Source organism: Euwallacea similis, chromosome 24 (assembly GCF_039881205.1).
Source record: "Euwallacea similis isolate ESF13 chromosome 24, ESF131.1, whole genome shotgun sequence".
In the NCBI taxonomy this organism is placed as follows: Eukaryota; Metazoa; Arthropoda; class Insecta; order Coleoptera; family Curculionidae; genus Euwallacea; species Euwallacea similis.
The window spans coordinates 810,708-827,504 of NC_089632.1; the positions used below are offsets into that span (position 1 = coordinate 810,708).

At 33.9% G+C, this 16,797-nt stretch overlaps 1 protein-coding gene across 1 annotated transcript in view; it reads right to left on the reverse strand.

Annotated features, from left to right (window-relative positions):
- LOC136416608 (alkaline phosphatase-like) overlaps positions 1–16,797 on the reverse strand; it is a 233,940-nt gene that overhangs the window by 70,741 nt on the left and 146,402 nt on the right. The window contains exon 5 of the mRNA XM_066401875.1: positions 4,306–4,484. Coding sequence (XP_066257972.1) covers positions 4,306–4,484 — 179 coding nt within the window. The remainder of the gene's footprint in view (positions 1–4,305; positions 4,485–16,797) is intronic.

The window sequence follows — 16,797 nt, forward strand, 5'->3', positions numbered from 1 at the left end:
TTAAAAAAACTATAAAAGACATTGTAGTGCGCCGTAATGTAATAAAAATAGCCCTTTATTCATGAATGAACAGAGAGCCATTTTTTACAATTTTTATTTTATTATATTTTACTCAATTTGGCATGTAGCTTTCTAAATGTTTTAGCACATGGCGTTACTCTATTCGGATAACGTTTCTGATAAATTCGTCGAGCTTCTTTTGAATTTCCATTTGCTAGGCCATAAATGAAGTGCATTTGAGCCATTTCTGCGTTGATAATGTTGGGGAAATATCCAACATCTTCACCCAATAATAAATTTCTTTCTTTGTCAACGTAAACCCTTCTTAATCATCTTTAAGGGCAGTGTTTACATTATCCAAATGCATACACATTCCACACTCTTCCCACGCTCATAACTCTTCTCACCCATCATTTTTCTCACACCTTCATGGCACCGTATTGATAAGCAATCCTTTCCCCTGCACTAATAATTCACACTAATTGGTATGACTATGAGGTGGTAAAAATATATATGGATAAGATGAGGTTCATATTCGGTGGGAAAATTAAGTTTTTGAGTCGGTCTCAAACAGTCTCATATAGTCTATCACACAACACACAACGCCTCTTAAACACCTCTCCAACTCTATATACTCCTACAGCCTTAGTAGGATCTCAATACTGCTCTCATTTAAAGCATAACATTTGCCCTATTCCAAAAAACTCCCGATCGTCAAAAGTTTTTGATAACCGGTGGTCGCTTATGGTTCTCTAGTTTACCCTAACTTTACACTTTGTTATGACTTTTGTCACTTGTGTAGTAGTGTTGGACATTTAGTTAAATAAAAATACGTGTTTTGTTATCAAGTGTGTTCATTCTGCATCGGTTCAGCGCCAAATAAGCTGTGGTCCTTCGAACAAAATAAAATCTACACAAAAGAGATACAGTTCACCTCGGCACTGCCAACCAACTGTGTCCCCCTTGTGCCTGGAGTGAGACAGCAAGCAAAACGCAAACTTGCCCCGTTCAGGTAAAGTTATTCATTTTCGAACTTTAATGTCTTACACACAGACAACTAAAGTTGATGACTAGTAAAATGTCAACAATTGAAAAAGAATACTGGCGTACTACATTTACCACGTAATTTTTTAATGAAACTTTCACACCCTGTATTTCCGTAACGAAGCATTTTTGGAATATGGTTTATACAACAAAATTATCTTTATTTTAGTGACAGAATACGCTCCCGAAGTTACGTACCGTACTTAGGAAACACCCTGTATACAGGGTGTAACATTTAACATAGAATATCGAAATATCTCGAATACTAGGCATCCTATAAAGAAATATTTAGTATTCGGACTTTAATCACTCTGAGGGGGAAATGTATTGGTGCTAAAATTGATTTCCCTCCATCACCTGTGTGGGCAGGATGGGGGTTAACTTTTTAGTTTCAAATGACAATCTTCATTTTTTTACAGATTCGGATAAAGCGGCTGAGGATAAGAAAAAATTGTCTGAAATGTTTTTTTCGATTAATGTTAGAAAACACTTGTAAAGCACCCCAGGTTACCCATATGTATGTATTATTATATTATATGTATTAACCTCTTACATTATTACTTTTATTACTTTCTCATGGAAACTTAAGGACAATATTAGAACTTAATTAGAATGTATGTTTACGTAGAAACACAATTCCTTTGTCCGATATAGCTAACTCATCATATTGTAATTAGTTGAGACTCAAAGTCTCAGTACTGTTTAAGGTTCAAACTACCCTTGTTAATGTACTTTGGCAAAGTCCATGTAGATATCATGTATATAAATAGGGTACGTCTACACAACAAAAAGTCAGTAAAGCAGTCAAGCTCAAGTCCAGCAGAAACCTTCACGACTCATCTTCACAGACACTTACATAAAAGGGTCTTTACGCCTCGCTTCCGCTCTTGTATTATCGAGAAGTTAATAAAGTGTTATATTTTTGACTCGCGTATAGTTTTTCCAACCCGGCACTTTACACACTGTGATTAACGAAATTCAATTTCTCTTTCACTTATAATTTACCGAAAAGGTAGATGACATATGTTTTAGAATTAATGAAAACGTGAATTTTTGCATAGCTTTTAATTGAAGTAAACGTTCAAAATAGTGTCCCCGAATTTCAAAGTACTTATTTATTCGTATTTCAAAGGACTCTTCACATCTATGAAGTGCGCCTTCTGAAATATTAGCACAAACGTTTATAATTCGTAGAATCATATCATCACGTGTCGTTGGCATTTCTCTATAAACCTGATCTTTGAGATGTCCCCACAAAAAGAAATTCGGCGAAGTAAGGTCTGGAGATTTAGCAGGCCAATTCACCGGACCAGATTTACCGATCTATCGACCGTTCAAATTACGATTAAGAACTTCCCGTTCCACCGCAAAATAGTGAACTGGACAACTGTCATGTTGAAACCATATGTTCTGACGCACTTTTAAGTTTAAATCCTGAAGTAATATGGGAAGTTCGTTTTCCAAAATATTCTGGTACATTTCACCATTAAAGTAGCCTTTGATTATGTGGGGACTGATAAGTTTACTGCCAATGATTTCACACCATACGTTGACAGTCCAAGGACGGTGGTGCTCAACATATCGAAGCCAATGCAGATTTTCATCACTCTATTAAGGCGTGTAATGCCTATTAACTGTGTCATTATTTGTAAATGGTGATTCGTCAGAGAATAACACACAATGAAAACAAACTTGTACATTTTCAGTATTCTTCACACATTCATATGAGAAATTTCTAAAAATTCTGATATTAACCTTGTGCTCAGGTGCTTAGAGACTAAAAACCATAGCATCTAGAGCTGCAATTTGATTGGTTCCTCCACATACAGTAGCTGAGCGAGTTCTTTTCTTTTTATTTACAGTCCCTTCATTAATAACTTTTTTAACCACACGATAGAAAGGGATCGTGGTTTTTCAGAAAAACGCTGAGTATAGAAATTGACAATATTGTCTAAGTGCCTACCAGCTTTTCCATGCACCAAAACCATTTCGATTTTCTCTTCTACGGTCAAATATTCCATCGTAAAGCAGTATTAACAGAATGTTTAAAAGCAGATGTTGTATTTGTTTACGTTATTGTTTATTTATCATATTTAATTACTGTAGAATTTTTTTTGCCCCATGGAAATTTTTTAAAAGTAGCCATTTAAGGTACGAATTAAATTTCGTTAATTACAGTGTTTTTTAGTATTAATCGAAAAAAATTTTTCGAACAAATTTTTCTTATTTTTAGCCGTATTATCCGAATCTGTAAAAAAAGGGGTTGCCATTTGAAATTAAAAAAGTTAAAGTTAACCCTCATCCCGCCCATATGGGGGGTGAAGGGGAATCAACTTAGCATTTCCTCCTCAGAGTGATTAAAGTTTGATACTAAACATCTCTTTATAGGATGCCTAGTATTCGAGATATTTCTATATTGTAGGTTAAATATTACACTCTGTATACTATTCTTAGTATTTACTATTACACCACTATAACAGGGGAAATCGCCTTGAGCAATAATCGATTTTTCTTTGTGAGAAAAAAAAGTATCAAATAATCCACCTTGAACCTTTTGAGGTCCATAATGACCGCACTCCTTCACGCGCACTTTATTATTTCGGCACGACAAACCAACCTGACACACAAATATATCAAAATATTGTCTGACAAAGAATATACAAGGCAAGGCGCTTTTTGTTCCATATCTCGCTTTATAAGGGAAAAATGAAGCATTCCCCGTGAAAATGGACCCCTGGGACAAAAACAAGACCGAATTTTTCCTCAGGGAAAAATTCAGAGAATGAAATTTTTATAAAGTTTTTGTGTGTTCAAGAATTCTCTTTCAATCGCGTAAATGGAATATGTATCGCATATGTGAAAATCTCTATATGGTGTGGGAAATCTTTTAAAATCCTATTTGACGTTTTTAGGCTTTATCAGTAAGATTTTATGTTTTAAGAAAATTCCGTCCTAAATAGGGCTTATAAATCTTATTCAAAAATAAGCAAGAAAGTCATTAAGTATTATTGTTAGTTTTCACTATGAGAAAGAAACAGATGCAGAGAAGTATTATTTTTCCAGCTGCAGGAAATTGGCTTGCTTTTGTGTTAAATTACACTGCGGATCACGTTTTGTCGTATTTATTTTACAGATGAAAGGAAATTTGCCAAGCAAGCTAGCTATTAAATCCGTTTCATATTACTCTATTCTGAGTTTCTCTACTCTATTCTAAGAGAGCTTTGATGATTGAGACTAAATAATATGGAATCTATTACTTACATTTATATTCCGTCCGGGGTCATTTTCAATTAACTGCCTGGCCAGATCCTTACATGATTTTCTGGACGCTGGTGGAACTTTCGAGTCATCTTCCCAGTACCTCGAAGGAGCATGACCATAGAGGGCTGCCGGAGTAGCGTGAGTTATCCTCGTATTGGTCACAATTCCAGTCGATTTCCCTGAAAATTAAATTCCTCCATTCAAACTTCCAGCAATTTCCTAAAGATTTTTATATCGCACAAGTTTGCCTATTGTGCTTTAAAAATCGCAACAGAAGTTGGGTCAAATTGCCTTTGCTTAAGAAGGGAACGACGGAGCAAGAATTCCAGCAAAGTTCCCCTTTGAAGATATCGCAAGGAAAACAGCTCAGTTAGAAACCTGTTAAATTCCTGTATGAATTTCAAGCAGCCGGCAAACGTTAGCTAAAATGGAGCTTCAATTTGTTTGGAGCAAAGGGGCTCCAATCTGCAGTGAGGTAGAAAGTCTGTTCATATAAGGAGCTTTTCAAGCTCACGAAGTTCGCAGTATGTGTATGGTAAGTTTACTTTCTTGTAGTTCTAGGAACTATTTTACTCATAGTTAGCAAATATTTCTTGAACACATAAGAGAACAGTTGTGGTAAAAAGCCCTTGGTACGCCTCTGGAGAGGTTGCTTCACAGAACGATGCCATGCAGAAAAATGCGGTATTTGCAACAACAAATGACAGTAAATTTTCAGGAACTTGGAATGACTTTTCTTGTTGAACAGTTGAAACGGCAGGATACAACTTCCCCGAAATAAGTTACGCGTGTTAGGTAGACAAATTGCTATTGTTTTTATTTAGATCTAAATCCTTTCTCGTTTACTGACGAACAAGTCCAATTTAAGTCAACAAGTCAATAGGATTAGAGTTAAAAAATTCATCAGCAAAGGGCCTAAATTTTGTAAAAAATCATATATCATAACTAAAAAAACTGTCAGTAGACGGTGAACCATAAACGTAGGGCGTTAAGTAAGCCATTTGCTTTTTACCATGAAGCATCAAACCAACAAACTGATTACAGATGAATTTCTTCAAGATGTGCTTCTGGTATTTCAATGTCTACAAAAACCACGAAATACAGCAAATCACATGAATAGGAAGTGGTTCTGTTGAGCAAGTTGTATACGATTGTTTTTTTTTAACTTTAATAATTTATGGAAAATAACAATATATTATCGTATGACAGTTTTATGACAGCGATTATTCTTTCGGATATGTCAAACTTGACTTTACTCAGCCGCGGATGTGCAATCAAGCAACGCAGCAGCCAACGTCGAATGTGGACGCTATGTTATACGCTATAACAGGTAAGTGGGCTGTCATAGTAACATCTGTAATTTAAACAACCATTAGGAATGAAGGGTTTAATTCTCGCAGATCCTTCATCATTCCCTCTAAAGCTATATGGTATACACTTAACTTCAGGCAACAAACAAGAATTGTGGTTCATTATTAAGTGGTCGTGGATAAAAGGGATTTGCGTGGATAAACGGGATTTTAGTGCTTAAAACTAAAAAATTTGATACAGCTGTCAGCAGAATGATTACAGGACTGCCAATGCTTGTTTTTTGACGTGGTTCCCGGTATGAAGCCGTGGGAAATAAGCGTATTTTGTTATAGGTGCGCGCGCAACAGGGAAGGAAAGTATACCAAATCCACACGAATAGGTCTTTAGATATCATTTTCAAGTCGGGTAATAACGCAATATCCTGACGGTTGCAGAAAAACGTTATTTCCATTATCGAATTCTCACATTCGAGCAACGATCTTGACAACATTTGGAAACACTAGAGGCAAATTCGTATTTTATACATAAAACATATAGGAAGTATTTCCTGGTATTCCAGATAGGAGAATGTGGCAATTCTTCCTTCTTTTACAATTTTCTTTGTTATCAGCTTGATTGTCTTCGGAAATATTAAGAAATTTCTTAATAAGTTGCCTCAGTTTTCATTGTAGGAAAGGCATTTCAAATATTTCTGATGCCTGAACGAAGCAATAAGCTGGTATTCTAAGTTTTCAGTGAATATAAATTGTTTACATTATTTTCAGATACAGATAAAAACATTATATAAAAATTGGTCTGACAAATATCTACAAATTTGTAAAAGTAACCATAAACCAATGGCGTGTCTTTCAACTGCAAGTGAATTTCGCACATTTTTCACTTTTTGTCTAAGGTGTATACCCTGTCTTCAGTAATATTGTCGAAATAGTGAATTTCTAGTAAATAATTTTCAAGATCAAGTTATTTGGTATGACTTATCTATGAGATTAAAATTCATGCCTTATTTTCTCTTGTGCGAGATAAAATTCTCATATCTTTGGCGAATATATGCAAAGAATCTCCTAATTTTTTATTTCAGGGGGAGCTTAGTCTGGAGATATATTTTTTTTGTTTTTTCTCAGTGTGCATGCAAATATGAAATTATTTTTCCGTAGAGGTTCAATTAATTTTTATTGTAAAAATTTTACTTTTTACTTTTTTTTAAAATTTATTTTTACTAACTTTATACTATGTGGATTGACTGGAATATTTTTCTTGCTGGATCTGTCATGTATGGATTTGTGTAATGATATCGTGTGTTTTCTTTCGCTTAGATCTAGATATTGTTTAAATAGCCTGCTCGGACGTCCATCACATAATGAATTTTAATGACGTATTTTTATCATTTACTCGATATATGTACATATACTACATTGTGAAATTGATTTTTCGAGGAAAAATCACTAGCTTTTTATTTACGCAAACGTCTGCTTCGCTTATTATTTACACACACATTATTTAAAAAATATATTAAAAATATCTTAAACTCCAACAACTAGCGATATATTTTTTTTTCTTCATGATTATCAAAACCATCGAGTCACAATACAGGCATGATAGCCAGAAAACGTCCCTGGGATATCACTGTTCTGAAATAGGTCTTCTTTTATTCAGTAGTTGCAAAGGATTTCGTATATCCTCATTCGTTTGACTTAGATAGACATCTAAAGAAGCAGTTCCAAAATTGTCCTAAGCTCAATTTAGTCAACACCGGATAATCCGATAGTCAGGTTACAATTTTTATATTTCAGATGAAGAGTGGCTAGTCTTTGATTAATTGAATACATCTATAAATATAACTGAATGACTTTTCCTCATGAGGATATAACTATGTTACCATGTGTGAATGCTTCTTGCAGTCTCTTTTACTCCATTTGAATCTGTTTCGATCATAGTAACAAACACTTCCTTCACATGAGTCAATTTTCTCCTCTTTCTCGGTGTTATCAGCTCACCAATTCTATCTCGCTATTGGAGTTTTCGCGGACAATTTGCTCTTGCTGCTCTTCAGATTCATCATTGTTAATCTCCCTATCTGGTTGATATAGTTGATCAAAGTCGGGATCTGTCGGATTCGTAGTCTTCATTGACGTTACCGTTATGAAACCACACTACTAGTAGTGACTGTGAGTCAACGAAATTTCCCGGCACGAGTTATCCAGAAACGGGAAAATCCTGAAGCTGTTCTTCAACTTCTGAATTTGCATATGTAATGTCTTACTGTATAGAATAAATGCTAATGAACCAATCTAAAGTTTTATTCTTCTTCGTTATGTCTCAACGTTATGTCTTGCGGCTTACTTTACCGAAACTATTCCGCTTAACTGCACACTTTTGGACAGTTCAATAAACGCTAAAATCTAGAAATTACATGTGACGACAAATTGGGAAAATAACTGGGAGTAATCACAAATACACAATAGGGCGTTGTCTCTGAAACTCAAACTCCAGAGCTAGATCAAACACAATGCAAAATCTATCTTAAAATTAAACAAGGAATTTACCTGTGACAAATTGATATGGGGCTAATCGTCATCATATACTTCTAACAAATTATGGACATAACAGGTGAAGCATTGCCTCTTATGTTTCTTAGTCGCGTAGGTAGAATAAAGTTTTTTCATTTGAGGTTTAAAAAATATTCTCTTTTGGATAGGTGAATTGGAGGTGCTGAATGAGTGTAAAATACGTACTCTTGCTTCTTTTTCCCAAATAGTTGAATAAAGTGTTAGTAATTACACATAATGGTTCATTATATTCATAGCGAGTTTTTCGGGCACAATGCCATCATTTGTATTAATCCTTGTTATCATAGAAAAGTAACTGTTGAAGGTATCATTCAAGACGAGTTGTCTTTTTATGTTTTGGATTTAATTTATGCCGAATTTAATTAAGTTTACTATAATTTTATAAAATATAACTAAATCAATTGGTGAAAAATTGTATATACACTGAGATAGTGAAATACTTATGACTGTCACGCCTTAGATCCCTCAGCGCTACGAACTTCGCGAATTTAACTTGACGCCTGAGTCATTATAAAGTATTTTACAACTTTGATTTTTCTTTGATCTTCCATTTCCTATTTCTATTGGCTGATTATTAAATATAAGCATTTCTTTAACGTATACAAAATAATTTATTAATTACCCTAATTAATAAACGATTTTGGTTCATTCATGATTTTGCATGTTCGAAAATATATGACGTTTATCGTTTACTTTTAAAGTCTAAATAATCCCAGCGCACTATATGTTTATAAGGTAAACTTCTACTGATATGCTTTGATCATTAATCGCTGTTATGTATTTCTTCTTTAAGTAACTATTAAAATGTACATGTACATATGTATGTACATGCAGGGCATGAGAATAACGTTCTTGAAACGAACGATATAGTAAATATGAACAATTTTTGTAAAATTCGAGATATCCCATTCATCAAATTATTTTTTGCATATTTTATAAGCAATCAGTGAACATGAATTTTAGGGCATGTGGGTGAACGTTCTGGATGGATGAAATATATTAGGCTGTTGCATAATTTCTATCGTATTTTTGAAGGGAATTGAAATATCCATAACTTTGAAAAGAAATTTAATTAAGTATCGACACATTGTCCATTATTATCAATAACTTGTCTTCACTTAATGAGCAGCTTATCGATTCCGGCCACAAAAAAAATCATTTTTTTGGTTGAAGAACTCTATCAATGTATTATTGAAATCATCTTCAGTATAAAACTTTTTTCGATCTAGAAAATTTTTTAGTGACAAAAACATGTAGTTGTCTGATGGCACCACATCTGGCGAGTAAGGTGGATGAGAAAAATCTTCATAGCCTAGTTGGTCTAGTTTTTGTCTCGTTTTAAGTGCGCTGTGTCGTAGGATGTTATCCTATTGAAACACAACACTTTTGCGATTGGCTAATGCTGATTGTGTTTCTCTAATTTTTGAATCCATCGTGATAATTGATCACAATAAATATCAGCGGTAATGTTTTCACCATGTAGTAAAAGTTCATAATGTATAGGTCCTTTTTTGTCCCACCAGATAGAAAGCATTTCTTTTTGTTGGTGTGTACTGGGTTTGGGGACCGCTGGAACCTTCTGATTTGGCAAATGTTTGGCCTTTTTTCTAATTAGATTATCATATGTAACCTATTTTTCGTCTTCAGTAACTAATCGGTCCAAAAAAGTTTCAAACTTATTTCGTGCGAGTAATGCAGAACATACAGTGATACCAGTTGCGTTGACTTTGCTTAATTTATATGATACCTAACGGCCAAGTTTTTTAACATACTCTAATGTCTTTATATGTCGATATAGTATTGTGGTATGATCATACCCCATCTTATCCTCTATTTCTCTGATGGTTACAAACGGGTTTTCCATTATTATTGGCTTTAGAATATTGTCATCACAGTTAGAGCGTCTGCCTCTGTGAAGTTCATCTTTAAAATTTCCAGCTCGAAATTTTGCCAAACATCTTTGAACAGTCCTAACGTCTATAATGTTCTTCCTTATGTTGCTGCACAAATTTATCGTATCCAGAGTTGGATTATTACCTTTTTGAAACTCGTAGAGTATGCAGTGTCTAAGATGAGTTTTATCAGCATCCATGCTGAAGTCCTTAAATCTCGAAAACTACTCACTACAATTTGAAGATCAGGGGATATCGAGAAACAAATAAAGGCACTATACAACAAAGTTAGCAGTGATGTCCTAAAGGTAAACAAATAAAATTTATTGCACATCAAAAATTACCATGTGGAATACGACAGAAATTATACAACTACCTAATTAGTGCGTTTTTCAAATACTGATTGATTTCTTTATCGCAGTTGATGTTATCCATTCATGAGTCAAACAATATGTTTCGATATGCAACTGAGAAACAACATTATATTAAATAATGATTAACAATATGACTACTAAAATACCAAATGTAAGAGAGAAAAATTAAAAATATATGATTAAAATGAATTTTAATGTTTTATCGGTGTTTCATGCAGGTTCGTTTTTACGTATTGCAATTTTCTATTGTTAGATAAACGAAATAAGGCAGAATAATATTTTCACAGTCCTTTGTTAACTTTAAAATTAATCCATTCCCGAATGTAAAGGGTGTTTCGAAAAATCGTGGCAGCAACCAACTCTCTTATTTTGTTACCAAAAAGCACTGTATAAGTGACTATTATTCGATAGAACGTTGAATTCTAATAAGACATCATGTAGCATATGCAATGTAATATCTATATGTAAATTCGAGCATTTTTGAATTAATTATGTTCAAAATTTAACCTAGAAGGTTGGATACATTGTTTCATTTTTGGGATACCAAGAATGCTGAAGCTTATAATTTTGGTAAAATATTGATACTTAACCAACCCACAATGTTTAACATCTCCAACCCAACATGTTAATATTTTGGTAGTTGGTAGATGTTTGTTTCCTGGTTCACGGAAAAAAGATACGGACGTTTTTCGGATAGTTTACACTTTTTAGTTCTTGCTCTGTGTATGACGAAATTATCTAATGTCATTTTAAGGTAAATTGATCGAACAACATTGAGATTGGAATCAGTTACGAAGAGCGTTTATCAATAATAACCAATGACAATAGTAACAGTGTAAGAAATAAAAATTCTTTTTTAACAAAAAAAATTAAAAAATTTCCTGTACCTTTCTTTCAGGACCAATCAACAATAGCTTCCTAAGAACACATCGAAGTAACTAATACCAGCTCACCTCATGTTGATAAAAGCGTTGTACAATACGGAGCGGTGAGTAAATTAACGAAACATTTTATGAATTCCTTTTCTTAATTGTGGACTGAGCAGTAACATTTTATCAACAAATGTCCTTGATTTAGAACTTTATGCAGCTCTAGATTTAATTTACGCTTTTAATCACCGCTACGAACAAAAAGTACGAACTTTTTGAAACTAACTCGTACCCTCTTTCGCTGACCTAAAAAGAGGATATCGCTAAAACAATTCCAAGATGCTAGTCGAAAGAAATTAACATTTTATTAAAATTCTGAATTTCAAGTAACTAAGCTGAGAATCAATTAACAAATGACATAACAAAACTTTATATTATTTCAACATATTTTTTGTAGTTGAGTCGAATAGTAAACATATATTTCTCGGTTTAAGAGTTTAATCAGAAAGAATCCTAATATTCCTGCAGGTTCACTATCCAACGGTTGTCTCAAGAAGAATCAAATGAATTGTAAATATACTAGTCTTAAGAAACGTCTCATCAGATTAAGGTCTATTATTTTACAACTTTATGCCTTCATTCTGACTCTGCTTTAAATTAGCTCGAGCATCCCAAACACCGGTTTCAACCCAATTGGCCCGCCTTAGTTCGGTTCATATTTTATTAAACGCAATGTTGGGTCTGCAAAAAAAGTCCTACCAGCGCTGCATTCCTTTGCTACGTTTAAATGTTTGAGTGTAAACAACAAGATAAAGTGCATAAAGCCGGACTAAAGCCAATAGCTATTGCACATATTTCAATCCATTCCAAAAAACTGAAAACGATTATAGAATTATTACTCTTACAGAATATTATTTCGTAATAGATGAGCACAGCGTGCAACCTATACTTTATTTTTATTGACACAGAAATTAGAGCCAGTAAAAAATATATATTACTAAGCTTTAGTATCTTTGCATCTTTCTCCAAATTTCTCTTGTGCAAAGTTTAGTCTAAAATTTGAGTGGAGTATTATTTTCCGCGCTGATGACACCGCAAACCTTCCCTTCAGCTCAGTCTTCAAATTTTTCGGCTGTAACAATGTTACAGACTCATAGATTATTAAACCAGCACAATAAAAACAAATATTAAAAAAGTGGTGACTTTCCAAAAAAGCCAAGTTTACAGATATTCTCTCACACGAAACCAGCTCGCTGCGAACGTTCCTGAAAAAAGATAGAATTTTCAATCAACGGCTTCGGCATGTTGCCTACAGTTCACTAACCAGCTTTACCAAATATTTTCATTATCACGAAGAATGTTGTCAACGCGCTAAAAGAGATATTCTAAAAACATAATAGATAGATTAGATAAGAAGGTACAGTTGAGACATCCGGTATATTAATTTCCGGACCAACGCCGATTGTATTAACAAATTACACGCATGATAATTTAAAGCAAAATAGCCATACGAGCATCGCAATTAATTACGACTACTACATTACTACAAGGCTGCGTTAGCGTTAATGATGATATAATAAAGTGCCATAGTTGGCGCTAATAGGATTGATAACCTCTGTTAGTAATTAGAGATATTATGCATGTACGAGATCTGTCTCTGTGAGATGATTGACGGATTGCAGAAGCCTCATCAGAATATATTTTAATTATAATAATTATTTTCGTTATTTACTGCATAGATATGCCTTATCCCACATGTAATGTGTGTTCAGCATCTTGACTAAGACCATGTGAGCAAAAAGTGAAGCAACAGATCAAAATGAATGTTCCATTAACACAGGTGCGATTTTTTCAAACTGCAAAAAACTCAATGTTATGGTGTGCTTAAAGAATTTAAATAAACGCAAATTGTATGGTAAGTCAAAGGTTCAAGCAATGCATACCGTTTTGTTCTGAGTTATACACGTATGACACTAAACATAAATAATAATCATGTTCGCATAAACCCTCTGTAGCGTGGGCAGATGGTGGATTAAGTAATAAAAGTAGACACAATGGGTTCGTATTATAGAAAGTTGGAAAGTCAATCAGGCAAAGCTTTTAAATTTAACCTCCGTGAAGCTTAAAAGCGGAAAATTTCAGACAAAAGCTGCCGAAAAGATTAATTACCCTGAAGTATAACCCATGGAAAATTTGAGTAGGGGTCTCGAATTTACCAGCTATATAAAGCTTTTTCTGTTCTACGTAATTTAGGGTAATATACTGTTTGAAGGAGGCGAAATGTCGAGGTTAATGAAATCTGGGGAACGAAGAATTCATGTAAATGCCAGGTCAAACCATCGTCTCTGAGACAATGTGAGTTGACTTACATAACGAGTGATCCTAGAAAGTGTCTTGGACTTTGTCCAATCTTTCAAGTTGTTTTTGTTAGTGGCCTATAAAATGAAGTATAGCATTGGCATTACTTTCCTATAAAGAATTTTTGTGAGGTCAAATGCGGAAAAACACCTTTTTACAGACATCCATGTCATTCGTGATGTAACATGCCAAAAGAGAACAAAGCGATTTTCCATTTGAATAGGAAAGCTTCCCAATCGTTATGCATATAATAAAATTTTGATTTATACAAGTAGGAAAGTTTCCGAGAGGACTGGAAACTCCTTCCTCCGAAAAATTACCTATTTACCTTTCGCTAAGGCCGAATTTAGACGGCATAAAATTAGAGAGCACCCGACTGCATAATACAGTTCTTTCTAAATTCAATAAAAACTTTTGTTCGTCTCCCCAAAAAATGTCCTGCTACGGGATGAGACGGATTTAATGGCCGTCTTTGTCAGCTTAATTCCCTCTTTTTATCTTTTTGCGTCCCATTTTCTTGATTGAGAGACTTAAAATGTTCAGTAATTGCCGCAATAAGGGTTTGCTTTTTACATTTCTGGTGGCATTCTGCTTTAGAGTATTACAAATTACAACGGGTGATAATGTTTCTTTTGAATTCGGTTAGTTAGATGTCATAATTTCGGTTTTAATAAAGAGATTTTATTTCAATGGAATATAATTTTTAATTTTTTTAAATAAAAATCATTACCGCATCATTGCTTTAGTGGCGTATTCGATGTGTGATGGGTAACATATGACATGAGTAGAGTTTAGGATTTAAAACAAGAAAAATGTTCTTTTTACGAAAATGTCAACGTCTCATTTCTAAACATATGTAATTATAAAAAAAATCCTCATGCCCGGCGCTATGATCTAATCAGACTAAAATACCGAACCTGAAACCCCCAAGTACTTCTAATGGGTGCGCGTAGAAAAAAGTAGAAGCTTTCGAGTTATGAAAGACGTATTCGGAGGTTTAGTTACATACTTCTATGATACATATACATACGTATGTCATATTATCCCAGAGGCTTACAGGCAGGCGCTGCATCAGCAGCCTGGATCAAAGGGTGCCGCTTCGGCCATAAAACTGATAGCGGCGCGATAGAAGTACCAAAGACAATTAATCAGTTAGAAACTTTTTCCGTGTGAGATTCGTTAGATTCGCTCAAACTTTCAACCTGTTAACATCACAGCAATAAAGCCCGAAAATCCAAGAATTTTGAATCACTAATTCCCACCAACCAAAACCTACAACATTCGTTTAGTAAAACATAACTTGTATGTATACATTTTCAATGGTTTCGACTTTTACACTGAGTCTTACTTAAGAATAGAATGTAAACAGCGGAGTACCCACTCATTTGCATTTAGATCTTTTTTATATATACGGTCTGTCATTTTGAAATTTTAAATAGCCTATAACTCCGAAGAATGAAATTTTTTTTAGAACATTTAAAAATCGTTTCGACAGAATGGAGGGGTTTAATAGTAGTTGCAAGTTTCTAAGTGTACCTATAAGGGGGAAAGGTAACCCAACTTTGAAATTTTAAATTGCAACACCAATCATGTGATACATTATTCTAAAAGTCTTTGTAAACTGCGTATAAAAATTCTAGTTTTGAAAAGAAAATTCAATTTTTGAGCAGTTACAGCGTTTTTAATACAGAAATATCATATTAAAATATTTTTAAAAAACTGTTCAAAATATTTTATCAAAACAAGTTTTTTGTATTTTTCCTAATAACATTTATGATCAAGGAATTTTTTAGTACAATTTAATTTATACAGGGTGAGTTTTTAAGTGTGTCACGTAAATATCTCTGAAGTTATGAGTTTTAGAAAAAAAAGTTTCAAATAAAAAAGGGATTATATGAAAGGGGAAAACTTTTGGCATCATCACTGTTTCGATTTAAGGTCATCTTCAGGCTCTAATCAAGGTCAACTTTGTTTTTTCAAATGGAAATCCCAAATTTTTTTGACTTGATTCTGATTTGTTGTTTAAAACAAACATGTTTTTACTTGAAACATTTTTTTATTCATTTGATAGTTTTGGCACAAATTGACATTTTTAAAGAATTTTGTTCTAACGAAAATGCTTGTATCGATACATTCAAGAGAAGAAATTTAAAAAAAAACATAATTTTTAAACAATTCAATCAAATAAGTGTTCAAAATGATGTCCTTCTACTTCAATGCATTTAGCGATCCTCATTTTAAATGACGGTTGGATATTCCAATATGTTTCTGGTGGAATGTTACGGCAAGCTACTCTTATTCTTTCTTTCATGTTTTCAGCAGTTGTTGGCACTTCAGCGTAGACAATATCTTTTAAGTATCCCCAAAGAAAGAAATCTGGAGATGTTAAGTCTGGTGAACGTGCTGGCCAGTTAACATAACCACCACGACCAATCCACTTTTGAGGAAACATTTCATCCAATTTTTCCCGAACAACTGTTGCATAATGAGCTGGGCATCCATCATGTTGATACCACATGGTCATTCGCCGATTTAGATTTACTTCTTCCAGAAGTATTGGCAAGTCATGTGCTAAAAAATCGAATACTTTGCAGCATTAAGATTTCCATCGATAAAAAAGGGCCAATTATATGTTCTCTTACAATACCACACTAAACATTTACAGTCCATGGACGCTGGTTTTCCACCTCCCGCAACCAATAGGGATTTTCAACAGCCCAGTAATGCATGTTGTGTCTGTTATCTTGCCCATGGTTTGTGAATCCAGACTCGTCCGAAAACAACACATTCGAGAAAAAATCATCATTTTGTCTGATTTTTCTTTGAGCCCAAATACAAAAGGTAACTCGGTTTTGAAAATCGTCACCATGTAGTTCTTGATGAAGAGAGAAGTGGTAAAGTTGAAACTTATGATTTTTTAAAATTTTACAAACACTACTTTGTGAAATACCATACTCTTCAGCCAGTTGGCGAGTACTTACATGAGGATCAAGTGTAATGGCAGCTAAAATATCAATTTAATTGTCTTCATTTCCAACGACAGTCTTTGAGCGTGCTCTTTTTTGTGTTTCGACACTTCCCGTTGCTCGAAATAAACTAACAATTTTATTGACAAAAGTCT